The sequence below is a fragment of the Carassius carassius genome, chromosome 15 (assembly GCF_963082965.1).
Source record: "Carassius carassius chromosome 15, fCarCar2.1, whole genome shotgun sequence".
NCBI classification, from domain to species: domain Eukaryota; kingdom Metazoa; phylum Chordata; class Actinopteri; order Cypriniformes; family Cyprinidae; genus Carassius; species Carassius carassius.
In genome coordinates this window covers 21644696-21671479 of record NC_081769.1, presented here as the reverse complement: position 1 = coordinate 21671479, position 26784 = coordinate 21644696, and the positions used below count along the sequence as shown (strand labels likewise).

Genomic DNA, 26784 nt, shown 5'->3' with positions numbered 1-26784 from the left:
TGCACAAACAATTTTGTGGTCCTCCATTGGTCCATCATTACTCAGCTGTATACTACAAATAAGAGAATACAAAAAGGAAATAGTTTTATGTTAGCGATTCTAGTAAATCTGTTTTGATTTGACTCGCCTTCTTTGGAATGGGATTTTCAAAATAATCACCATTGGCTCATACATGACTGTGATAGAACTAGAAAAATTGTGTTATAAACACAGACGAATGTTTTTTTTTTTTTTTTTGCCAGTGCACATAAAATAAAGCAAAAATAAAGGGAAACCGAAGCCCAAGACAAAGATAGCAATTAACAAACATATTTTATTAAAGAATAGGAAAACCAACTATCACCACAATGGTGTGTTTAAACCGTTCCACATCAACTTTACTTTTTTTTAATCACCACCTGTAGCACATAATCCAGCAATATAAATGTGCACAGTCAATCTTGCATATTCTAATCAAATCCCTGTTGTGAAAAAAAGATGGCTGACACATGAAGTAGCTCTTACAACAGTTATAACTTAAATAAGTCTGAAATATTATTGGTCTAATATGATTCTTGACACAATTTACAAGCAAAACACGAGGAAAAGCATGTCATATTGGCTATTAAACATATGTGTTTCTAATTGCAAACAGCTTATAAAAAGATTAACTAGTAAACTTTTAACTGAGGGGTGACTCATGTTCATTCAATACAAGTATTCAATGGAACTGATTATCAAATAAAGTGAAACGGTTTTCTCAGAAACAACATCATGCTGGACTACTAAAAAGAGTTTTCCTAGAAAGCAGCTAAAGCCTTCTGAAAGCTTTCAAATACTTCTTGTTCAGTAAGACTGCCGGAAAAATTATTATTGTTCAATTAGTGTAACAAACTGGAAGTCAGAGGTTCCTAAGCAGCAGAGCTCTGAGGGACGCGGCAATTATATACAATTAGTTCAAGTCTGCTGGAGTCAATCAATAAGGACAAATAGCTCTGTAACAGAGCAGTCTAACTGCAAGTCAGACTACATGCTCCATTACTTAAGAGTTGAACTAAGGAATATGCAGTGGAGCTCAATCACACACTGTCACCCAAATCCACCTCAGCCATATATGCATCCAGCTCTGCATCCATATGACTCTTGGTCATGGACATGTACTCATCCAGTTGTTTATCCAACTGCTCCCGAGAAGCAATCTGGGGGCTGCTGAATCTGGCCCGGCCGCAGCCTGAATGTGCCCTACTGACAGACGTAAAACGGCCACCACCTGTGCAGATAAACCAGAGTTATTTCATAGTTAAAACAGAGTGATGGTTATGACTGAAAACATATGCATGCACTGAATCCAATCTCATCACTTCAGTGAGGTGACAAATATGCATGACATTCTTACAATATTAATTAAAAAATGTCTTTTTGAGAGAAACATTTGCCAGTTTTTTAGTGCTCAGAGCTGCTGAGCAGAGCAAAAATAATAATCAAGAAATCAATTTATCTGCATTTGAAAAGAAATGGAACAGAGCCCATTTTTTAAAGTGTTTCCATAACCAGGTAAGTTACTGCAATCAGATTTACACATCAGCAACACTGTATAAGCAAGAATAAGATGATCAGAAACTTCCCAGTTACAAAGCAGTTAAATATGCTGGATAATAACTTTTATTATCTAATCAACAGGAGAACTAGTAAGATGGGAAAGTTTGCCAAACCTTGTGCTGTTCCTGGATGTGGCACCTGCCGCTCTGCATTTCCTTCTGAAGAATCCAGACATTAGGAAAGAGTTGCTAAGGTTGAATGGGAACAAATCCCCAAATAATTTTGGTCTTAAATATAAAATTTTCAGTGCAAAATGGAGCAATGGGGTTTTGATGGTGTTATTTCTGTGCGGCATAAAAGTAATTATTCATAACCAATGCTTTAGAGATGCAAAGATGGCAGCATTCAAGTTGCATATGTCTGGGGCCAAGCATTGAACTCAATGCACCCCACATTTGAGAGAAATCAAGAAAAACTAGTGTAAGTTAAATTGATTCGATTTTCACTAGAATTAGACTTAATTAGTAAAGTGTTGCATGTTTTATTGATAGAGAAATGAGTAGTTGTATTTTGTAAAAATGTCTGCAACTGCTTTTATCTCTTATTTAGAAGCACCACAATTAAACTGTCATCTGTTACATAATGACTAATGAATGGACATTTAGAAGAATATTTTAAAAGTATTCTTTGCACACTTGCAGTATTCACTCTTCATGGCCACTTGAACACTTGTCATGCAAGTAAACAAGTGGTCAAGTGCAAATACTGTTAAGTGTGGTTGTTGGGACAGGTATGACAGGCCTCCATGTTCTCACCGGTCTTTCTAATGGGTCCTCCCCCTCCGTTTCCCACTGGTCCAGTCCAATTCACAATTCCTCCATGCTGTAGCTGGCTCCACCCCTTCTGATCACCTAGAGAGGAGACTAACCCTCGCTGACATCTTATGCCTGCACCCCAAAACTTATGCATGCGATATAATGTAATGCTGATGTTTATCTCATCTACTCTCTCACTCACTTGTCCTTGTATAAAATCCTTTGACCAGTCCTCTTCTGCCACCGCCCCCTCTTCCCCTCTTTTGCCCCCGCAATTCCATCATACCCCCTCTCCCCATGGGACAGCCTAGTCTCGCCTTCACGCTCACTTTGCACAGTTGATTATTTATATTCTGCAGAGAGGAAGAGTCACAGAAACTATTTAGACTACTATCAGAGAACATCAGCTCTGAAAGTTCTGTATTTCGTCAAACAGAATGTGCCTGACAGATGTGTTATGAAGGGCGGCCATCACAGAAGGTCTGTTGGCCATCTCCAGAGCCAGACGCTGGTTCTTCAGAGAGGCTGCAGTCTGCTGGTTCACTGCGGCTGTGATGTCCATCAAATCAGCCGGCTGATGCTTCAGCAAACCGGTGAAGCTTCAGGGAGGAGAATCACACTACATTACAGTGGAAACAAATGTATCTCTGGACTACATTTCGATAATAGCAGGACTGCAAGACTAATTCTCACCGGTCATGCAGAGAGACGGTGCATGTGCTGTTCAGGATGATCTTTTGGGAATCCTGAGGATTCATTTTCGTATCCAGCTTGCGGAGTACAAGTCAGACTTTCAGACAAACATATGCTATAAAAAAAAAGCAGAATCAGAAGTGAAACTAGTGTTGACAAATTACTTTACCCTACAGTCCTAATTCTAAGTGTATGTCTGGGTCTTGGCTAATTCAGCAATCAACCGATTTGCTGAATTAGCATTCAAGATTCAAAGATCTTGAATCTTGCAAGGAACAAAACTTAGCAAACATTTGAACGTGCAAAATTTAACACAAAATCGCATACGTTCATGATTAGACTATAAAGCCGCGTTTATTGATTTCCCACCATTCAAGTTAGCATCAATGCAGGCGAACAGCACAACGTTAAGTCGGATGTTTTGTGCCAGGTGTGTGGAGTTTGGGACAGTCACAGTTAGAGGTTCACCCTCACTGAATGCTTACCGCCCTCTACTGGACATAGAGCACATAGACACTACAATCCGCGTCAAAGAATAGCATTTATTTTATTCTATTCTTAAATTAATTATAAAAATGTGATATGGATAATATTTTTGCATAACGTTTTTTTTTTCACTATTGGAGTGGTGTTAGATGTTTAAGCCTTAAGAGAAACATTTATCTGTTGTCTATCATATTTAATTCACATTTGTACTGTAAAAAAAAAGGTTCATAAAGTTTTCATCAATCAAATTCAAAAAGACCCAGTTAAGGGTTTCTTATTGATCCGTAGTATTATTATTCATGCATAAAATGAAATCTAAATGGATTTGAATAATCCTCAATTAAATTTAAGATGTTTTACTATACAAGTCAGCTGGCCCACCGGGTAAATCAGCCTGGTTTTTGAGCGGGGTTAGATCTTGGTACTTACTTCACTACAGAACTTTAAAAGGATTTCGAGCAGCGACCAATATCACCATCGCACGATATTCCTTTGAAAAGTTTTACTTTTTATTTTATTTTTTTTATCTTTGTTTTACATTGCATTGCATTGCATTACATTATTTAGTTGTGGCCGTTGGCCTTTGTCTCCGTTTCAGATTTTAGTTTTACTGCGCTTTATTTTAACTCTACATTTGTGTCGCCAAGGGAGTTACCGCTCGCTCTCTCTCTCTCTCTCTCTCTCTCACACACACACACACACACACACACACACACACACACACTCTCTCTCTCGAGCAAGTACCGCGAGGGAGTCAGACGTGCGCAGACATACACAGAAGAGTACGCACGTGACACCTAACTGCATTGTAAGTAGTCCTTTATATTGACTTACATGGATTTGTTGTTTGTGTTTTATGTATTAAGTAATTAATAGTTGTGTCAGTAACTATATACGGTCTCAGAAAGAGTGAAACCGAATAAATACGTGTCTGAGCCAGGAAGTAACTGTTCGGCGTTTACCACATAAGTTGAGAGTTATGGACATGTCAGTTATGTGATATATCATATCAATTTATTTGTTTAGTAATACGTATAGTTACATTGAATTGGAGTCTGTATTTTTATACTTAAACGTTGTTCTGTCTTTGTGTATCTGCCTGTTAAAAATGAAATTAAAACCTATTTTCTACATCACCTGTGCAGCAATGCTAGTCTGAATGCCCAGTTCTAAGACCTGTAGTTACATTGTCCACAAACTTTTGGGCCACTATATAGTCTTCAGAGCAATACAAAAAAATGTATAAAAGTACAATGTTACTACACTTAAAAAAAGTTTGAAAATCAACTTTTTGTGAAATGTTTGGAGTGAAAACTGTGCTTGTTCTTTCATTTTCTTTAAAACAATTCCCTCATGATTTGTTTATATCCAGTGCCATGGCATTCATACATTTTTAAGTGTTGCTGAAGTGCCCAGGCCACATCCATGTACCATTTTCTCTTTGCTTCTCTTCTTAATTAGTGGGAGCAGAATGTCTGTGAATGCGCCCAGCAGTAGTGATGCATGTTTAAGCATCGTTCACAGCCTGATGTGCCACCGCCAGGGAGGAGAGAATGAGACCTTCGCCAAACGTGCCATCGAAAGCCTGGTGAAGAAACTCAAAGAAAAAAGAGACGAGCTCGACTCCCTCATCACTGCTATCACCACAAATGGAGTTCATCCAAGCAAGTGTGTCACCATACAAAGAACGCTGGATGGACGTTTACAGGTCAGAGCACTACCGGCCCACATCATCAGTTTTGACAAGTATTAATCATACTTAATCAAAATCAGACAATGTGTAATCTGTAGTAACAGTTTACAGTATGTAAAACCATGCTAAACAAACGTCTACCCTGTTGAGATCTAGTTAGCTATGTCAATTCAGCAGGAATGGAGCTGGTCTGTCTGGTAAACCAACATATCCATGTGAAACTTAACTGCTAACAGGATTCAACCACAACTGGTCAGTGACTTTTGATGATGCTGGTTGACCAAGGAAGCAAGTTAATCTAGTTAAGAAGTCTGATAAGGAGATAAGCATCCCAGCCTGGGTACCAACATTAAAAACAAGTCACATACGAGGCAGTGTTATCATTTTGAACTAAAACTTACACTACTTTTAAAATTGGTAACTGAGGATTAATAAAAATACGAAATAAAACACTTTTTAAAAATTATACAAAATTAGAAATGTTGTCTTAATTAACTGAAATAAATAAGTTAGAGTAACAGAGTGAAATTAGAGCAGTAGATTGAAGTACTAAAATGGTTAAAACGGAAATAAAATTAATTAAAACTATATAGATATAAAAAAACAAATATGAATGCTATAATAGTGAATTAACACTGAAACTTGAATGCTAAGCAATGCTGTTTTTTTCAGCAGGGTAATAGATTGTATACCAGACTGTAGGTATCATCTTACACATAAATAGTCTGTTATTATGGAAAAGAGCAATACTTTTTCAGTGTTAATTATTTCTCTGAATGTGACTGACATTGTGTAAACAGGGTATGTGGCCAGATCTCCACTTCAAATGAAATCTGAACATAAACAATATCAAATAAAGCTCCCGCATGTCAGCGTTAATTACATGTCAAAATACAGAAAAAGACACTGCAATTTTTTCCTAGAGGTTCCATGCAGCTTCCATGACAGACGTGACTTCACTTGTGTCATCTACATTATAATGAATTTTCAAGAACATAATTAACTGAACTAGATTCACTTAAAGAGCCAGTCAACCAAAAAAGCCTGCATAAACACGTTTACCAACAAATAAACAGTCCCATCATATCGTAATGTTTTTTTAATAAAATGTGACATTTTGTTATGTGATCAGTTTTCACATTTAAGGCCAAAAGTCTGGCAGACTTTCACCTCTGCTGCATTTATAACCATCCGAGGAGGAGAATCGAGGTGTGAGTGATGTTAACGTGGAATCTTTTCTCCCAAAATAGTAATTTCATGATTTGAGAGAGAAGAGAGGCCCGTAGAGAGCGAGACAGAGAGTTTTCCCTTCCCCCAGCTGTAGACGGGGAGAGAGGCGGGTGGAGGGCAAGGAAGGGTTGTTTTGTCTGAAACACAGGAAAGGGGCGGGGCCAAGCTTAAGCCTGTCTGTCTCTCAGTCTGTGTATGTGGGAGCGAGATGTCAGTATTTGAAGCATGAGTGCAATGTGTTCAAGTAGGACATTTATGCAACCAGTTCTAAATGCATGTGTGCATCAGTATGGAGCTGAGCTGAACTTTTCATGTCAAACACAGCTATTGGGGTTTATTAGTGGAGAAATGCAATGTTTATGAAATTGAGAGAGTTCTGAGAGTTTAATATGGTGATCTGTCTTTGTGCGAGTTTGTAAAACGTAATGGGTTTGGCAGTAGACCAGCTCTGTCTCTGTCTGTGCGCCGACTGTCTCCGCTTTGACTGGCTCAGGAAGGTCAGTCTCCTGGGTGGAGAATTGTAAGTCATTCCAATAACAAATGAGGTCACAGTGTGTTGCCACTCACACATGATTTAGAGAAGATGTTCTGACACCAGAGTCAGATGTTTCTCTGTACTTTTTATCTTCCGTGTTCTTTTCTGATAGAGCATCCCTGACTTCAGACCTGTCCATCCATCCAAAAGTTTGACCATTCTTAACTCTTTGTCTAGTTAATGTTTAATATGAATGCATTTTGAAGTAGTATCAAAAGCTCTTTAAATCCTTAGAATCAAAATTTAGATGTATAGCTTGCCTTGTTTAGATACAACAAAAATGTCCTCAAATGATCTTATCTGATGTTATCTAAATATATAATACAATATAATTATGGTGTAAACTTATCTCTAAAACATATTTTATTTAAAACTAAATAGAACTGGAAAAACATGTGTACAAATATAGACCACCATGCAGAAGTTTAGGGGTAGTAAGATTTTAGTATAGTTAGAGTGATGCAATAAATTGACAAAACGTAAAAATAAAGAGAGAAAAAAACTTAATTTAAAAAAAATATATATATATTTTCTATACATACAAAATGTATGAATGTATCTTGAGCACCAAATCAGCATATTAGACTGATTTCTGATGAAATGTCTAGATCAGTTGCTGCTGACAATTCAGCTTTTCCATCACAGGGATAATTACAATAACAGATTATTAAAATAGAAAACAGTTATTTTAAATTGTAATAATATTTCTTAGTATTACTGTTTTTATTGAGTTTTGTAGAGCTGTTTTTTTTTGCGTATAAGGGACTCACCCCCAAACTTTTAAACAGTAGAGGCATAAAGAACATTTTAGCTAATTCACATCTGAATAAATCATGACATTAATAGTAATTATTATTTTGAGCCCTAATTTTCACATTGGTTTTATATTTAAGGTATATTAAACAGAGATGAGAGAAAATTATTGTAACATTTTCCAGTTGTGTTTTTTACAACACATTACAGCATCAGTCTACTATTTCGTTTGGCAAAAACTGTAACAAGCTCATCTATTTCTAAGCCATTAGTTATGTCTTTCTCGTGAGCCAAAGTCATCAAATTCATTTTTCTCTCAGAGGATAATTCTTTGGAATGGTGTTAGGACTCAGGACATGGTTGAGAATGAATATGATACTGAGGATAAGCGATTATCAGTGCATGCACTCCAGAAAATGCTGCGGTCAGTGCAGTAATAATAACACTTAAAAGATAGGAGATAAAAATGATGACCAAAAATTTCAACAGAATATAGAGAAGTCAGTAGGTAGAAAATCAGCAGGTCTTTTCTTTGCTGAGTGTTCATAACTCAATTGCATGTAACTTAAACGAAAGAACATGCAAGTCTCAGATACAGTTAACAACCACATAAAGCTGTGATTTTAACTGACTTTAATTAAGAATACATAATAATGTCACTACATAGTAATGTTGTGATTACTCCTCAGGTGGCTGGGCGGAAAGGTTTCCCTCATGTCATATACGCTCGTCTGTGGCGATGGCCGGACCTTCACAAGAATGAACTCAAGCATGTCAAGTTCTGTCAGTATGCCTTCGATCTGAAGTACGATAACGTGTGTGTGAACCCCTACCACTATGAGCGCGTGGTGTCCCCTGGGATTGGTGCGTATCTTACTAAAAACATGAACTATGAAACTAACTAAACATTTTTCATCACTTTTACTAGAAGGAAATATTTTTATAAAGAACATGCAATGAATGTTTCACTCTATATTTTTTCTTTCTTCTCAGTTGGATTCAGTTTACCAAACACAGGTGAGTGTAGCTCTGAGTAAATAGTGGAGGACATTAGCACTTGTATTTCTTCTTCACATGTGAAAATATCTCAAGCATTCATCCGGGCTAATTGATGATGGCCCTGATTGCTGCGCTGCTGGCAACCAGTCTTTAATCAGACAGAGACTGCCAGAAAATGTGTCAGATCAAGACATGCAAGGACTTGCCTTGCAGTGAAAGAGACAAACAGGGACAGGAGTTTGGAGAGGAGCTCAAAGATGTTTTGACACTCGTTCTCATCCCTTAGGCAGGCTGATAAAAGAAGAGCACATACATGACTGCATCCAGATGGAGGGTCCGTCGAGTATGACCTTACAGCGAGACCATCATCCTCCAGATCACTACAGCCCACAGCCGCTGAGACTGATGTCCCCAGAGCCGCCCCAGCGGACCACTTCCTCGGTCACTCTCTACCCCAGCCTGCCCCTCTCTCCATCCTGTAAGTACAGCAAAGCAGTACAAAGTACAAAGAGGTTTTGTTGCAAAGCAGTGTTGGGAGTGTAATCATAAAAATGAATGTAGTAACTATGTTTCAGTGCAATTGAATGATTTGAACTAAAAACAACTCTAATTGGATTAAAGGGCGTATTTAATAAGCTTTTCTTTATTCAGTCATTTTTATTACATTATTTAAATTATTTTTTATATTGAGACAGTAAAACATTATCGATCTCATTCTATCTATAAAGCAAGTGCATCCAGGTTGTCAATGCAGGCAGAACATCCTGAGGGACTGTTACAGATCGCATCCCCAGCGGGACGGGCCTTGACCTCCAGCTCTCCACCTTCCACCCCAACACACAGTCACGCACCCACACACAGCCAGCCTTCTTCCCAGCAGCCCTCTGTCAGCCAGAGTGAATACAGCACCTCAAAGCACACGCAGACACAGGGAACTTACCACAGTGAGTCCTTTTTAGAAATCACATAGGGTCCTGTATTGACCATTGACCTTGTTGAATTTTATCATCAAGACTTTACAAGTTGTATATGTTTGTAAGGCAGTTCATCTGTATGACATTATCAGTGAAAGGCCGATCTATGAAATCAGTATAAAGTCATATTAAATGTGTTTTTTTTTAACATCTCAGCAACAACCTGGACAGGGACCAGCACAGCCTCCTATACTCCTGCTGGACCACAGCAGAATGGGCGGAGTCATCAGCAAGCCCCTTCCCCTCACACTAGCCACTTCTGTATGTACACTTACATGTTTCATGTCAACACATTTCTGTAATATATATAAATGCATAATATATATATATATATATATATATATATATATATATATATATATATATATATATATATATATATATATATATATATAATATATTGTAACAAAAAGTCCACTGAAGGCGAGTTTAAGAACTTAAGTGCAGCTTTATTTCAAAATTAATCCAAAATACTAACATAATCCAAACAGATACTTGACTTGACTTGGCCTGGCTTGGCACGAACAGACTTGACTCACCAACAGCTGGTTACAACATCAATACTCAACAGGAGTCAATGGCAACATGAGAGCTATGTATATCAAACAACATGTGTCACATGACAAGAACCAACCAAAGAGAGACAGGACACATGACTAACACAACCAATGAGAACTTGACACATGAACCAAAGAACCAATAGCAGGATAACATGAGGGTAAGGGAATCACATGACTAGACAGGACCCATGACAAGGCAAAAAATATCAAAATTAAAGACAAGAAAACATTGAACAAGAAACAAAGCCACATATATATATATATATATATATATATATATATATATATATATATATTGTTCTTCAAAAATTTTTAAGTATGATTTAAAAAATATTTTACGAAAGAAATAATTTATGTTCACAAAGACTGCATTTTTTTTAAATAAAAAAAAACAGTAAAACATTAATATAGTGAAATATTTACAATTTATAGTAATCGCTATCAATCTTGACATTTATTGTCTATTTTAAAATATAATTTATTAATCTGATGGCAAAGCTGAACTTGATTTCTTAAGGAAAAAAAACTCTTATATGTATCAAAAATGTTTCATGAAATGTAATGCATGTTCTAATTGTGACAGAGATTTTTGTCATCATAATGATTATGTACAATGATGGTTCTCTATGTAATGATATAAATGCCTAGTTCTTTCATGAAACTCTAAATAGTGCAGACTGATGGGTACTTAATGTAACTAATGATATTTACAGCATTAAAGGACTTGGCACAAGCTGGTTAATGTTGTGCACGCAGCCAATGAGCTTGCTGCTTTACATTTAAATGGCTGGTTAGCATCTAATTGAGCACTTTGCAGCAGGATTTCAAAATTCCTTTGAAACCCTCCATCTTCCCCAGCTCCACCTGTATAGATCTGCTACAGGTTATTTTACATGCTATTTGTGCAGCAACAGTATGTCTTAAATACTCACGGCAACGTATCGCTGTATGCATTGGCAGTAGCAAGTTCAGCAATAACCAACAGCAGCAACAATCCAGCAGCAGCAGCATAGCAGATCTATTCCGCCAAGACCAAATATGTTAACATTGTCATATCCATTACTATGCAAAAAAAAATGTTGAATTTTTTTTTTCTAGAGTTGTCATTCTAGAAATAGAATTATATAATAGAAATGAATTTATGCATCTCACTTTCATATTTATCGTCATTGTATCATTTTGTTTTTAATTGTGTTAATGTTATTTTTATACTGTTATTAGGGTCTCAGCATCACACACCAGCCTCATACCCTCAACCAGTTTCTAACCATCCAGGTACAGCACACACACACATACACATACACACACAAATACATTTACATAAACCACACTCTGTATTAAATTATTGTGTCATTTGTTTGTGCACTGCAGGCCCAGAGTTCTGGTGCTCTATCTCTTACTTCGAGATGGATGTGCAGGTCGGGGAGATGTTTAAAGTTCTAGCCAACTGTCCTGTGGTGACAGTGGATGGATATGTGGACCCCTCAGGCGGGGACCGCTTTTGTTTGGGTCAGCTCAGCAATGTTCATCGAACTGATGCCAGCGAGAGGGCACGGTCAGTGTGCATTCAACGTAATTATTATACACATTCATCCATCGCTGGAGATTTAAGCTTTTGAAAACCTGACATCTGCCCAACAGGCTTCACATTGGTAAAGGTGTTCAGCTGGAGTGCCGTGGAGAGGGGGACGTGTGGATGCGTTGCCTAAGTGACCATGCTGTATTCGTGCAAAGTTACTACCTGGACAGAGAGGCAGGGAGAGCGCCAGGGGATGCCGTTCACAAGATCTACCCAGGAGCCCTCATTAAGGTACATGAGTCAAAACCTGGTCAAAACCAGGGGAACAACTTTGGGCCAGAAAACTCTTAATGAAATTGTTCCAGAAAGCAAGCATAATCAGTAAAGTTAAGCATAAAGTTGTAGACGAGGACTAAAATATCTGGATCAGTAAGTGTTTGTGAACTACTGTAAGAGCAGTTTGTTCCCCTTAGGTGTTTGATCTTCGTCAGTGTCACAGGCAGATGCAGCAGCAAGCAGCGACTGCGCAGGCAGCAGCGGCTGCACAGGCTGCAGCAGTGGCTGGGAACATCCCGGGGCCTGGCAGTGTTGGAGGAATCGCTCCAGCCATCAGTGAGTTGCTGGTCCCAAAAACACAGATTTTCCAGTTCAATGTGATCACTATTTGAACAATCTTGTTAACTTTTCCTAAAACCCCAAGACTGTTTTGTTTACTCTGTGTTGCCAGTCTTTCCTAAACTGCAGTGCACTGAATATAAATCCCCACAGTAAAATAAGTAATTTACCAAGTATAATAATGCCAATGCAGTTCATTTAGAGAATCAAAAATATACAGCATGACCAGTGTAGTTTGATTCATGACCAAATTATTCTTATAAACTATTTCTATTTAGTGAATCAAAAACTTACAGCACAACCAGTGTATTTTGATTAATAAAAAAGTACTTTGGTGAACTGGTTCTTTTTAGTGAATAAATACTTTCAGCATGACCAGTGTATTTTGATTCATGAACAAATTACTTTTATGAATTGGTTCATTTTAGTGAATCAAAAACATACAGTGGGACCACTGTTATTATATTCATGAACAAATTACTTTTATGAACTGGTTCATTTTAGTGAATCTAAAACATACCAGGTTAGTCCTATTCACAAACTCTTGACTCTTTTGAAGTAGTCCTTTTAACAAATGATTTAAAGACTCATACTCCTCTATTAATTAATTAGAAATTGAATGGCATAGTTTGGACTCTGTTGATAATTATCAAAATGTGTATTTATGTATAGTACCAAACTGTAAGGATACAATATAATACTGAGAAATAATTTTATGTCAGCAAAATTAGCACTATAATGAACATATTCCCAAATGAATCTGAATTGAATCATGAGCAAGTCAATCAGAATCCAGCCCTAATCTTAAAGGGATATTCCTCTCCAAATTTTATCATTAATCACTTACCCCCATGTCGTTCCAAACCCGTAAAAGCTTAGTTCGCCTGCGGAACACAATTTAAGATATTTTTGAAAACCGGGAGGCTTGTGACTGTCCCATAGACTGCCAAGTAAATTGTAAATTGTCATGGTCCAGAAAAGTTTGAAAAGCATTGTCAGAATAGTTCATCTGCCACCAGTGGTTCAACTGTAACGTTATGAAGCGAAGAGAATATAGTTTTTGTATGCAAAGAAAACAAAAATAACAACTTTATTCAACAATTAATCTCCTCTGTATCTCTCTGCATCACCGTAGTACCATTTTGGAGAATATCTGCTGAACGCAAGCAGCTTATGCTCTTCTGTGTCAGCTACGCTGAACTGATGCGCTGTTTCCGTTCAAATTAAAGCATAAATACATGTAGAAAATATATCCTTTTGTTGCGGCTGACACAGAAGAGCGTAAGCTGCTTGCGTTCAGCAGATATTCTCCAAAATGGTACTACGGTAATGCGGAGAGATTAATTGTTGAATAAAGTTGTTATTTTTGTTTTCTTTGCATACAAAAAACTATTCTCTTCACTTCATAACGTTACAGTTGAACCACCGGTGGCAGAAGGACTATTCTGACAATGCTTATACTTATACTATTCTGACAAAGCGGTATATGAGTGAATGCAATACTTGAAAAAAAAAACACTAGTGTCAGGGGCCAGGGCTTATAAATGCTTTTCTGCATGTACGAAGTGTCAGACTGTTTTAACACACAGTTCAGCACTGTTTAATATATCTCTCATGTATAGCCTAGCAGACAAAAATCCCAGTTATCAAAACTTTTATCTCTGTATCACTGAATTATAAACTATTATGGCATTCATAAGTTAAATGTCATTAAAACTGCAGATTCTTTGACCTCATTTCATTAAGTCTTTGGTCTCATTTCAAGATATTTCAGATAAAATATACTGCCTTGTAGAATACAGCACATTTTCTGTCCTGCCGTTTATAAATGCATTTATTCCTGGACATCCTGCCTGCACTCAGCACTCAGATCAGCTAACACTTTTAAGAACTATGATACATCAGATTGAGTCAGAACTTAACCCTCAGAGACCCAGAAAAACTGCAATGTTTGTTTAAAGCAATTAAATAATAACCAGTTATAAAGCGAAGAGAATAGTTTTTTGTATGCAAAGAAAACAAAAATAACAACTTAATTCAACAATTAATCTCTCCGCATCACCGTAGTACTATTTTGGAGAATATCTGCTGAACGCAAGCAGCTTACGCTCTTCTGTGTCAGCCGCAACAAAAGGATATATTTTCTACATGTATTTATGCTTTAATTTGAACGGAAACAGCGCATCAGTTCAGCGTAGCTGACACAGAAGAGCATAAGCTGCTTGCGTTCAGCAGATATTCTCCAAAATGGTACTACGGTGATGCAGAGAGATACAGAGGAGATTAATTGTTGAATAAAGTTGTTATTTTTGTTTTCTTTGCATACAAAAACTATTCTCTTCGCTTCATAACGTTACAGTTGAACCACTGGTGGCAGATGAACTATTCTGACAATGCTTTTCAAACTTTTCTGGAACATGACAGTGCAATTTACTTGGCAGTCTATGGGACAGTCACAAGCCTCCCGGTTTTCATCCAAAATATCTTAAATTGTGTTTTGAAGACGAACTAAGCTTTTACGGGTTTGGAACGACATGGGGGTAAGTGATTAATGACAACATTTTTAAATCCCTTTAAAATAGTGCATTTCAAAATTGTACTTGTTTCCTGTAATGCACAACACACTCTTCCTCATTCATTTTCACAGGTCTGTCGGCGGCTGCTGGAATAGGTGTTGATGACCTGAGACGTTTGTGTATCCTGCGGCTGAGTTTTGTAAAAGGATGGGGACCCGACTACCCTCGACAGACCATCAAACAGACACCGTGCTGGGTGGAAGTTCATCTACACCGTGCCCTGCAGCTGTTGGACGAGGTCCTGCACACCATGCCCCTCGCTGACCCCGGACCTGCCAACTGACCCACAGACTGCAAAATAGACACGCCCTGTCACAAAAACAGGGAGGACGACAGACAGAGAAAGAGATACACACACACCTACAAAGGGCAACCAGTGACTCATAGTACCACATACACACATAAGCCTTCACACACACTGTCTTTCCACAGCCTTGGCCAGCAAAGTGCCTCTGAACTGACCAGTGTTTAGTCCACTCTTGGTGCTGTTGACCTGGTTGTCATGGTAACACAGACCAAAGGCCCTGCTGATGAGTTCACACTAATGGAGGTCCAGAAGAGGTGAAAGAAAGTTGGTTAAGAGGGAGAGAAAGATTCATGTGATAACACGATTAATATGCTTAATCCTCAGAGACCCAGGAATAGATATTAATGAGATTTTTAACCCTTTAACATGTCTGTAGAAAGCCAGTAGTTATGAAGACTGTTTTGTTAAGGCAACATTTAAATAAAGGTATAATTTAAAACAAAATATTGCCAAAAAAAAACAACACACTGGGTATTTAGGGTTGTGAAATTTCACTATTTTTCAAAACACTAAATGAAAGTTTTGAATTGACATCACAATTTGAAAAACAATATATATCAACTAGTCAACCAGTAAGGTTAAGAAGTAATAAATATTCATATTAAAGTGTATGCAAAGTGCAGTGTGTATGTGTGTGTGTGTGTAACTGGTTATTATTTAATTGCTTTAAACAAACATTGCAGTTTTTCTGGGTCTCTGAGGGTTAAGTTCTGACTCAATCTGATGTATCATAGTTCTTAAAAGTGTCAGCTGATCTGAGTGCTGAGTGCAGGCAGGATGTCCAGGAATAAATGCATTTATAAACGGCAGGACAGAAAATGTGCTGTATTCTACAAGGCAGTATATTTTATCTGAAAAAAATCTTGAAATGAAACCAAAGACTTAATGAAATGAGGTCAAGAATCTGCGTTTTAATGACATTTAACTTATGAATGCCATAATAGTTTATAATTCAGTGATACAGAGATAAAAGTTTTGATAACTGGGATTTTTGTCTGCTAGGCTATACATGAGAGATATATTAAACAGTGCTGAACTGTGTGTTAAAACAGTCTGACACTTCGTACATGCAGAAAAGCATTTAAAATTAAATTTATGCATTTAGCAGACGCTTAAAAGCGACTTACAGTGCATTCAGGCTATCAATTTTTACCTATCATGTGTTCCCGGGGAATCGAACCCCCTTGATAGCCCAATCTGATTTATGGACACCTAGTGTTTTTTTTTTTCAAGTATTGCATTCACTCATATACCGATTTGCATCTGACGTTTAAGCTTTATTACAAACTGTATTTAATTCAAGGTTTCTGTGAGAGGATGTGTTATATTCTGAATATATTCATGACAAAACTGAGTTAGGCAGGACGCCCCCTAGTGATGGGTCTACTAAATTATTTTTGCCAAATTCATTTTATTATTGTAGGATGTGTGTTCCAGGACCCTTATCCAACGCTGCTTCAGCCGTAACTGTAAATACAGCACGCACTCGAGTGCCTTATTGCTTCCATAAAACAATTACTACAAAATAAAAACACTAATATCCTTAATTCATTATGCAGCATTTGTCCGCTATAGAAGATGACATCTGGCATAACATACTAACAACAATCACCGAATAGCAACTTTCTTGGTACGTATATAACCCTTCTGGCCTCATGGGATAGCAAAGGGTCCATAGGTTGGGAATTACCAAACTTTTTTTCAGCTGAACCCCTTTGACCTTAAATATTTATTGAAGTACCCGCTGAGATTTTAAGTTAATATTTCAATTATTTAAGAACAAGTTTGCATGGTTACAGTTGCATCTGTTAACAGTTAATGGTCACATGACATGCAAGTAAACAAATAAAATATGTAACCCTTTTTAGTAACTTATTTGGATTGTTTTGATTTTATAAATTATTATAATTTAAACATTTTAGGATTTTAATAATTATTCATCAATTCATGAAGCCCCTGCAGTTTTCTCATTCATGAACTCCATTATGGAAAACCCTGAAACTGTATAATGAATTGGCCCATTCCATTTCTGGACTTCTTGCTTATTTAACATAATGCCTTTTGCATAGGTAAGTATTCATGACCACATAGGCTATGTGTTTTCTCATTTATAACTGCATGTAATCTTTAAAAAAAAATACTATGCGATTATATTATATGCAAAGTAAATGTAGCTGTTACCAAAAAACCAAACAAACATATTTTTCCAGTAGGATCATGAGTTGTTGCAATTTATTAAATTTCGTTGGATATGAAGTTGCTGGAAAATACAGGAGTGTACGGTGTTGGGATGCTGTCAATGAGATGCGCGCTGCTGGTGGGCGGTACTTAGTTCAGACTGACGCAGTGCATCCTTCAGCGCGCAGCATCCGACAGCAGCCTGGACCGAGGACACTAGGACACCGCGTACCGTAGAGATGTAGCCATGAATCATCCACATTATATCAGCTAAACGAAGGACCATCGACATTTATAGTTTTTTCCGCTGCTGTTATCCGGATCGCACTCGCCCAACCCGCAAAATGGCTGAGATCACTGAAATAGGCGCGGCGTACGGTGAGTACAGCGAAGGCTTGAGCCTTCCCGACACGCCTGAGATATGAATGTTACGCATTATGGATACATTTGACCTGGTTAAGATAGCGCTCATTTATGATGTGAGATTTTGGACAGCGCTTGGTCAGTTTCTTAAATAAAGACTACAACAACCATCAGTATAGACTGTTGTTCAGTCATGCAGTGATTCGTTAAATTGTGAGTGTTTGTGAACGTCGCCATGTTGCAAAAGTGTTTAAATGGTGAGATGGGAGCAGGAATGACGTGATGTCTATCCCGGGCTGGACCCGAAGGCTCTTTGTTTGTTAATAACGCACCGCTGAGATTACAGCCTCCACCCATGTGTCCTCAAAATCACCTGCCAAACTATAGGGGCTAGTTGTCACACGGGGAATTTATTACAAGGGCTCCATCTGTAACTATAAGGTTTGAGTCAAAAGCACAATTATGCAGATTTGTGAGGTTTCCTGTGCTTGTTCCAATAATTTACCTTAAAACCCTCTTATAGGAACAGTTTAACCTCAAATGAAAATGTCATTATTTTACACACCCTAATGTCCCATAGCTTATTATTTATATTTACCAAAAAAAAACACATTTTCATCAAAAATACATTTTTGTTTTTTAAATCTTTGGCTGTTTTTTGACAGGTGCCATTTAGGGAAGTCGTTCTCAACCTCTTAGGCTCCAAGACCCCTTTTTTCTGCAGCAATATTAAGAGACATCATGTTTTTTCCAGTCTTTCATTATTTCCAGTATACGTATTAAAGACAAAGAGTTTTTAAGTGTTGTATTTTGTTCTGTACCCACAGTATTTACCCAAATATAACATTTTAGCGTTTGACACAACTCAAAAAATGTATAGCCTATTCCTCATTTTAAAAAGAAATTTGTTATTTTAAAAGAATTTCTAAGACTTTACTAATTATACTCCTTTATATATCCATGTTTTTTTTTAGACAGTGAGAACTCTGGTTCTTCTTCAAAAAAGCAATGCTGTTATTGAGAGTATTTCTTAAAATAGAATATATATATATATTTCAGTTGTTTTAGCATATTTTATTTAAAACTTTTTTTTTTGTTGTTGCTTATTTTAAAGGTTACTTTAATGCCCCTGTAGGCCCCAGCCCTGTGGTTTAGGGTGTTTGTGGTGTTCAGTGTGAACAGACAGTATAAGTGTTGAGGATAAGAGGGTCTTCTCGTCTCTTTCAGATGTATAGTGATGGGGTAATGATGGGAGCGGCATTAGGTTTTTTTTTTTTTATAAATAATATTGGTATACAACAAAATACAATGGGAGTTGTGTAAAAACATATTTGTTAATCTGAATTACACAAATGATTACCTCTCCACAATACCTGAACTAAGACACATTTTTGAGGACAGTTTTAGTAGAGAAGCTGAAAACAGAGTATGTTGTTCTCTGTTTTATATGTTCCAGTTTAATTGCTTAAACTGATATAAAAATCATTATCTTTAAAGAAATGTAGTTTTTAGGGCTAATGTTAAGGCATAACTGTGTCGTGTCTGAGAGTGCAGGATAACGTGACGGAAAGGAGTGTCCTCAGATCTGAGGCCAGTACCAGCTGGCACCACAGTGCCCACCTCCATCTGGCATGAGCCTCCGACAGACGTTTACTCTCCAGACACAGCTTCTTTGCCCACTCTCACTGTGGGCTGAACATGTATTCGAAGAGCAGGCACCGTGTGCTTTGGATGATGTGCAGAGTCGTATAGGATTTACGCTATTTGACCTTGTTTAGAATCCTGTAGGACAATATTGAGTGTAGGACAATATTTTTTACAATGGTGGATCTTATCTTGTTTGAGATACAACCAGCTAATCTGTGATTCATTATTAATGAATTAAAATGCTTTGGGAAACAGCTCTTCCTGTCAAACGACAGACTTCTCTTTGTTGATTATTGCCCAACTTTTCCAATCATTTAGTCAGTTTTCTCGCATTTGACTGCAAACATGATTCAGATTTGCCTCCATCCAATCAAAATCCAAAGCACTGAACCAAGTCCCACCCTACAAGTTTTATCTTTCGATAATCCGTTTCACTTGAATGTACGTCACGGTATGTAAGAAATATGCCACTACTTCCATTACATAACGACTTTAAATGGGACAAGATGAAGGTTTTTCTAAATGTTTTTGCTGCATCATTCTGGTATGACATATGCACACTGAGACCACAGTGCAGGAATAACTGGCAGTACTAATTTCTGTCAGGGTTGGTAAATTAATGTCTTGAATTGATTACACCGCAGTAGACACTATTGTGTATTGCCTTTTTCTGGTATGGGAAAGTCAGAGCACACATCATTTAACTCATCGTCCTCAGCCACAGACAGAAACTTAGCAGATTCTTTTCATCTTAAGGATCTTACAGTCTACTAATAGTCTTCCTCAAGGGCATAACATTGATAGGGCATTTTATTTGCAACCCTTACAGGTTTCTTCTTCCTGCAGTGTTTTAACAAGCAAAGAGTTCATAATTAAGCTACCAACACCCTAGACTTATATATCTCTGGTTTTTGATATTTGTATCACTCTACCGTGTCCACAGTCTAGACACACCTGTCAGGACTCTAAAGGGATGTTATTTTGACTTATATCCTGAGAAATACTGAGTTTGCCAAGAATTTAGTCAATGAGATGTTATTGAGAGGTCAGAGGCTTTTGTACTGTCGGTACATTGATTAAAAATGTAAGCAAAACTGTGTACACGTGTGCGTGAGCTGGTTGTCTATCCTCTTTGTTTCTGTGTGCTTTTGGTTCATATGTGTACAGTATATGCCCCATGGGATGTTTCCAGGCAGGCAATTGGGGCAGCTGTTTTTTCGGAGCCTGCCAAGTCTTGCATCATCTAGCAAGTGGGGTGAGGGTCTTTGTGTGGGGTTGGGTGAGAGTGATGGAGCAAAGAACAACAGACTGGGTGGAGCGCTGGCAAATATCTTTTTCTGTCTGCCTCACGCTGTTCATTTTGGCTGTAGCTCCATCATGCTGTTCTTTCTGGGCTGTGATGACTAGACTCCTCTACGTATTAGATTTTTTGCTGTCTTCTCTTATTTTCTGAATCTTTGTCTTCATTCATCACAAAATTGCCACTAAAACTGCTGACCTAACATCTGATCTCATAAGTTAGGTCACTTTGACCTTCTTACGTTGGTAATGTAACACACCATTAAATGCATTTACACCCCATTGACAATGGAAAAAACACTCTGATACAGCTTTTACACAGAACCAAGTGTAAATACACCTAGACAAGAATATTCAATATTTCATAGCTGTGTTGCTGTGAGACCGGATGCAGTCATCGCTGTGTGGGATGACTGTGTTCCTCTGCATGTGCGGGTGGAGTGGGCAAGAAGTAGATATAGAGCGAGTCTACTGTGAGTTTGTCAGTGTCTGCATGTTCCAAGCTTTTATGCTTTAACCAAAAGCTTTCACAAGAAAGACTTGTTTATTCTTTACGATTTAAGCTTGTGAACATCTTCAGGTATGAATATGCTGTGGATGAATGTAGATGGATGTGATTGAGTTGTTCTTCAGTCAGTTTACTCTTCTGTCTCTGTTTTTTCTTTAGATATGTCCCCAGTGCTGGCGGGGTTTATCGGTGCCGGTGTGTTGGTCGTTGCAATCATTGCATTAATCTTTGTGTGGACTTGCTGTCAGAAACATTACAACAGGACAAACTACAAGCTCCATGGAATCCAGTCGGAACAAAGTGATCCTCTCACAGACCCACCGTACAGGTTTATTCACATGCTGAAAGGAATGAGCATCTACCCCGACACGCTTACCAGCAGCAAGAGGATCATACGAGTGACAGGCCAGGCCAGATCCCAGACCACCGACGGGGCTCAAAGCAACAAGGGTCGCCCAGTGGTGCTGGTAAATATGGATTCGGCAGCAGAAAGTGGCCTGCTGGGAGAGAAACAAATGCAAATTAGGCTTGGGGAAAGTGGCCATGAGGTTCCCAAGCTGGAGAGGGAACTTCCTGTGCATGCGGATTACTCCTGTCTGGACAGCAGCTCTGCCAGCAGCAGTCAGACCTCCAGTACTACAGTTTCCAGCACAGCTACACCCTTCACCCCTGCAGAAGAGCCCAGCCGAGGAGATCTCAGCATCGCAATCGATTATAACTTCCCTAAGAAGGCCTTGGTGGTCACCATTCTGGAGGCTCGGGGGTTACCGGCCGTAGAAGGCCATGCTGGCAGTGCCGACCCCTATGTGAAGATGACCATTCTCCCCGAAAAGAAACATCGTGTTAAGACTCGGGTCCTGAGGAAGACTCTGGAACCTGCATTTGATGAGACCTTCACATTTTATGGCGTGCCGTACAGCTCCCTGTCGGATCTCACTCTGCACTTCCTGGTGCTGAGCTTTGACCGGTTCTCACGAGATGATGTGATCGGGGAGGCGATGGTTCCGTTGGCAGGTGTGGACCCGAGTACAGGCCAAGTTCATATTACGCAACAAATCACAAAGAGAAGTATGCAGGTGAGAAAGAGCACTGAGCCAAAACTCGGTCTATACCATAGTACATTGTCAAAATACAGATTTTGACTATATTGTATAGCACAATGCAATGCATTATACACATGCAGCATGAAAAAGAAAAATGTAAACCAAAAGTAAGATTTTTTTTATTTATAATCAGTGTTGGGAAAAGTTTCTTTAAAAGTAATGCACTAAAAGATTGTGTTATTCCCTAAAGAAGTAACTAAATATGTTACTTAGTTACTTTATATGGCAAGTAATGTGTTGCATTACTTTTGCGTTATTTTTTAAATCTGGGCTGAGCTTGCTTGTTTTTAATATAAAATGTTATATTTTTGGCAAATATTAAATCAAATTAAAATTTTAAATAATGAATGAAACAAATGTTGTATTTATCTAAAGTAATTTTTCCTTATAAGTATGGTTAGGATTAAATGAAATACATATAGGATATTTGTGTTATTTAACCATATTCTGGTTTCACATTTTACTGTTTTTATTGCTTTTAAGGAATAATGAATCAGTTTCTTTGCAAGTGATGAGTAAATGCATGATCACATTAAGGGCCAGATTTACTAATGGCTTTCGCCAGTGCAAACCATCGTTTGCTATTAAAAAAGTACTGTCAGGATTTACTAAAGACGCACAATGAAGAATTAGCAGTAAAAAGTCAAGGGCACTCTTATTTTTCACTTGACCTTATTGAATATGCATTAAGGAGTTTCCCTTTCATACACAATATTTATGTGAAGAGAGTATTAAAATTAATCAAGAAACGTGATTTACTAACGTTTGTGCTCGTCATATTACTAGTATTTACGCCATTATTTAATGACCAAAAAAAGCATGTCTTAAACTATTTTGCGCCTGTGTCATTAAATTGATCACCTGCACCAGATGAGCATCGGCTCTGCTTATTTGTGACTACACTAATTTGCGCTGCGCTTGGTATATTGCTTTGGTCATTATGTAAATAAGATGTTGCGGATAGGTGGAGCGTGTATAAGGCTGGAGCTTAGCCTTCCCCTAACCATGAGGACTTGGAGGAAGAATGCCACTAAATTTAACAATTATTTCCTGCTTTCAGTTTGTGCTGGCATTGTTTGACTGATTCAACTGGGTTCTTTTTATAAGTCTGACACTTGTATGAGCTCAGCACTGAATCACCGTGCATCACTGTCTCATCCTCCTACTGCAGTTTGTAGTCCTTGATAAATGTGCTTATCCTCCTGCTCTCTGAGTGGGTTTAGATGATGCGTAGACAATCCAGTTGGCACGTACATGAAAGCCTCCTCGTGCCTGCACAGAACCTAAGCTGCAAAGATAAACAGAGAACAAGTTTTTAACAAGTCATCAGCCCACTCAGTTTGTACTTATTATTAATACATCTGATCAGTTCATGTGCTGAAGAGCTATCGCATTATTACTTACCTGCTTATGCTGCAGTTCTTCCAGTGCTACTGAGGTGCTTAGTGAACCTAGGGTAATGTAGGGGTACTGTAATGTTGATTCAAGCTAAAGAGGTCTATTCAATAATTATATTGTCTTAAATACTTTAACTTGTTGTCTTTTTAAAACTTTGTGTCTGTGTATTTGAATTCCTGCAGTGTGTGAGCCATGGAGAGCTGCTGGTCTCTCTTTCCTATCAACCTGTTTCTCACAGACTGAGTGTGGTGGTGTTAAAAGCAAAACACCTTCCGAAACTGGACATCACTGGCCTATCTGGAAGTAAGTGTACATTTAAAATATTTTTTTATAACACTTGTTGAAAGGTTTTGGGATCAGTATGATTCTTTATGTTTTTAAAGAAGTCTCTTATGCTCACCAAAGCTGGATTTATTTGATAAAAAAAAATAAGTAAATCAGTAGTTTATGAAAAACAATTTAAAATGTAATTTCTTCCTGTGTTTGCAAAGCTATACCAGAGCTATTACTCTTGTCTAATATGATAATGCAGTGTTCAAGATACATTTCTTATTATTATGAATGTTGAAAACATTTGTGCTTATTAATATTTTTTTGGAAACGGTAACATCATTTTTGTTAAATAGATTTATTTGTAACATCATAAATGTCTTTATTGTCAATTTTGATAAAATTTCTGAATTAAAAGTACTGATATTTAAAAAAAAAACAGACACTACAAAATAAACTTTTGACAGTCAAATATACACAGTGAATATTTAACAAATTATTAAAAAAATTATAATACATTTAATTTATGTAAATTACAATATTTTGTAAAATATAATTTTTATATCTCACCTAAGTATCTAATGTAATGACCCATTGTGTGTCCCAGATCCGTATGTGAAGTTGAATGTGTTCTACAGCCACAAGCGCATTGCCAAGAAGAAAACGCATGTAAAGAAATGCACACTCAATCCAGTCTTTAATGAATCCTTCATCTATGACGTGCCGGCTGAGTTGCTCCCAGACATCTCTATTGAGTTCCTGGTCATGGACTTTGACCGCACTACTAAAAACCAGGCCTTGGGACGCCTGGTACTTGGCGCAAACAGCCCCTGCCCCTCGGGAGCAGCCCACTGGCAGGAGGTCTGCCAAAACTCACGGCGCCAAATCTCAAAATGGCACACGCTCAGTGAATATTAGAGCTTCACCACAATCTCTCCGCACACACGCTCAAACACAGGCACACAGGAAACAATTAATAACGAGAGAGAGAGTTCTGGGAAAAGATGACTTTTTGTTATCGTCTCAACATGGAAGGTAACTGATTATCAGGAGGACTTAAAAAAAAAAAAGAAAAAAAAAGACTTAAGCCATCTTTTATGTCATTGCTAATGCGATGATGGGCTTCAGAAATGAATCTTTTTAAAGTACACATTTACTTTCTCACTCAGATGCTCACATATAAACAGACATACACACATACACACCGCCTAAACACAAACATACACGAATAATAAAAAAACATATTGACTGTTAGGAATTTATGAGGTTTGGGATTCTGCAACTGTCCTAATAAATCTTAACGCATGTCTGGACGCTCCATATTTCACTCCAGAACAGGACATTGTGTGGATTTGTGAAGCTGGCCCACATTAAACTTCCAGGAGTTTGTGGGAGGAGTTTGTTTTAAAGGAGCTTGTGACGAGCATCTTCTGATATGTACTGATTCTCCAGTCTGAGAAATGCACTGAAGTGAAACAGAGGTTGTAAGATCTACGCTGAAGTATAAACTGTTCTGTTATGCTTTGGCTGGAAATGTTTTGGAGATTCCTGCTGTGTCACTTTCTCCACAGCACTTTTTCTATTGGCAGCACTTTGGGCCTGATTTATTGCTTGTGCAATGATTTCATCATGTACTTTGAATAAATCTGGCTCTGAACAACTTCATCTGCACTGCTATGCTACAAACGCTCTCTGAATGTCACTGTCTGAATGAATTTCATACACCACGGCTTTACTTCACATAAAACAGTGGATCAGTGTTTCATAGACTGTACTACCCAATGTCATCAGATTGCCTTTTTAATGTGGATTGCATTCACTTTCATTTTAAATCCTGTGTGATATAGAGATAGACAAAGAGGTGTGTTCGTAGTTTGGAGCTGGAAAGCTCTGGTGTATTAAGGGGTCGTTCTGAGCCCTCTTGTGTGATGTTTGGGAAATGGAAGGATATATATAGCGTTTTATCATTTATAGTTCATAAAGTCAAGGGGGAAGATATCTCCTTCACCTCAGTTTCACTCTCATGGTTCATGGTTTGCCAGTGTGCCTGCCAATAGCTGGGGCCTTTATCTCTGATTGGTGCTCCTCACTGTTCATTTACCAAGCCTGAGGTCGGAATCTGGCATACCGTATACTGTATTTCATATGGCGTTAGAATTAAGATTTTCAGACCAAAAATCTGGGGGGAAAATTTAATAAATACTGGAAACAAATGATGTTAATCTCCATTAACGATTCTTGCATGTGCAATTTTTGCTAACATTGTATTAAAAAAATTTGGACCATACCAGTGTAATATGAATCTCAAATTAATAATAAGTCCGGTCTTTTTAATGAATCAAAAACATACAGCATTTTAGTGCGACTCCTAAAAACAACTCTAATTAGGCAGTTTCTACAGAATAAAAATCATTTAGCACAACCAGTATACTAGGATTACAGAACAAATGAATCTAATGAGTCAGTTCTTTTTAACGTTTTGATTACACAACACAACTACAGTACACTCTCTTAGAAATAATGGTTCTTTATTGGCATTGATGGTTCCATGAAGAACCTTTAACATCAATGGAACCTTCCATTGCAGGAAGGTGGAAAAATGTTCTTTAGATTATTAAAATTATCTTTACATTAAGATTTTTTTTTTTTCTTTTTAGAAATGTTCACTTGAAGGTTCTTTGGGGAAACAAAAATGGTTCTTATATTGCACTGCTGCAAAACTCACTTTTGGAACCTTCATTTTGA

The 26784-nt window shown here is 37.7% G+C and overlaps 3 protein-coding genes across 4 annotated transcripts; 2 read left to right on the top strand and 1 right to left on the bottom strand.

Moving 5' to 3' along the window:
* Nucleotides 1-460: 460 nt before the first annotated feature.
* On the bottom strand, nucleotides 461-3530 carry LOC132157781 (chromatin target of PRMT1 protein-like). Of its 2 annotated transcripts, none has more exons than XM_059567065.1 (7): nucleotides 3396-3530; nucleotides 3027-3141; nucleotides 2782-2932; nucleotides 2536-2686; nucleotides 2334-2441; nucleotides 1692-1736; nucleotides 461-1249 (listed from the first exon to the last, which is right to left on the bottom strand). In XM_059567065.1, the coding sequence occupies exons 2-7, from the start codon at nucleotides 3089-3091 to the stop codon at nucleotides 1059-1061; spliced, it is 711 nt and encodes a 236-aa protein (XP_059423048.1). In that variant the 5' UTR covers nucleotides 3092-3141; nucleotides 3396-3530; the 3' UTR covers nucleotides 461-1058. The 2 variants fall into 2 exon arrangements, with proteins under 2 accessions (XP_059423048.1, XP_059423049.1); XM_059567066.1 differs by having other exon boundaries at nucleotides 2334-2429.
* A 713-nt stretch (nucleotides 3531-4243) lies between these two features.
* Nucleotides 4244-15335, top strand: smad10b (SMAD family member 10b). Its single transcript, XM_059567977.1, has 12 exons — nucleotides 4244-4320; nucleotides 4974-5220; nucleotides 8413-8587; nucleotides 8717-8740; nucleotides 9009-9200; nucleotides 9451-9666; nucleotides 9853-9957; nucleotides 11478-11531; nucleotides 11628-11811; nucleotides 11898-12066; nucleotides 12249-12387; nucleotides 15038-15335. Exons 2-12 carry the CDS (start codon nucleotides 4984-4986, stop codon nucleotides 15247-15249), a joined length of 1707 nt encoding a protein of 568 aa, XP_059423960.1. The 5' UTR covers nucleotides 4244-4320; nucleotides 4974-4983; the 3' UTR covers nucleotides 15250-15335.
* Nucleotides 15336-17603: 2268 nt separating this feature from the next.
* syt11b (synaptotagmin XIb) lies at nucleotides 17604-25605 on the top strand. The gene is made up of 4 exons (XM_059567976.1): nucleotides 17604-17829; nucleotides 21428-22344; nucleotides 23952-24072; nucleotides 24647-25605. The coding sequence occupies exons 1-4, from the start codon at nucleotides 17796-17798 to the stop codon at nucleotides 24955-24957; spliced, it is 1383 nt and encodes a 460-aa protein (XP_059423959.1). The 5' UTR covers nucleotides 17604-17795; the 3' UTR covers nucleotides 24958-25605.
* Nucleotides 25606-26784: the final 1179 nt, after the last annotated feature.

What these genes read in the sequence shown, in the direction of transcription:
- LOC132157781 (XM_059567065.1), bottom strand. Translation starts at nt 3,091, where the DNA reads ATGAATCCTCAGGATTCCCAAAAGATCATCCTGAACAGCACATGCACC. An exon ending in AGGATTTTATACAAGGACAA is followed by an intron (nt 2,442 to 2,535) that starts GTGAGTGAGAGA and finishes AGCGAGGGTTAG; the next exon opens with TCTCCTCTCTAGGTGATCAG. An exon ending in ACATCCAGGAACAGCACAAG is followed by an intron (nt 1,250 to 1,691) that starts GTTTGGCAAACT and finishes TTATCTGCACAG; the next exon opens with GTGGTGGCCGTTTTACGTCT.
- smad10b (XM_059567977.1), top strand. Translation starts at nt 4,984, where the DNA reads ATGTCTGTGAATGCGCCCAGCAGTAGTGATGCATGTTTAAGCATCGTT. An exon ending in CCTGCCCCTCTCTCCATCCT is followed by an intron (nt 9,201 to 9,450) that starts GTAAGTACAGCA and finishes CTATCTATAAAG; the next exon opens with CAAGTGCATCCAGGTTGTCA. An exon ending in GACACAGGGAACTTACCACA is followed by an intron (nt 9,667 to 9,852) that starts GTGAGTCCTTTT and finishes TTAACATCTCAG; the next exon opens with CAACAACCTGGACAGGGACC.
- syt11b (XM_059567976.1), top strand. Translation starts at nt 17,796, where the DNA reads ATGGCTGAGATCACTGAAATAGGCGCGGCGTACG. An exon ending in TGAAATAGGCGCGGCGTACG is followed by an intron (nt 17,830 to 21,427) that starts GTGAGTACAGCG and finishes TTTTTTCTTTAG; the next exon opens with ATATGTCCCCAGTGCTGGCG. An exon ending in CATCACTGGCCTATCTGGAA is followed by an intron (nt 24,073 to 24,646) that starts GTAAGTGTACAT and finishes TGTGTGTCCCAG; the next exon opens with ATCCGTATGTGAAGTTGAAT.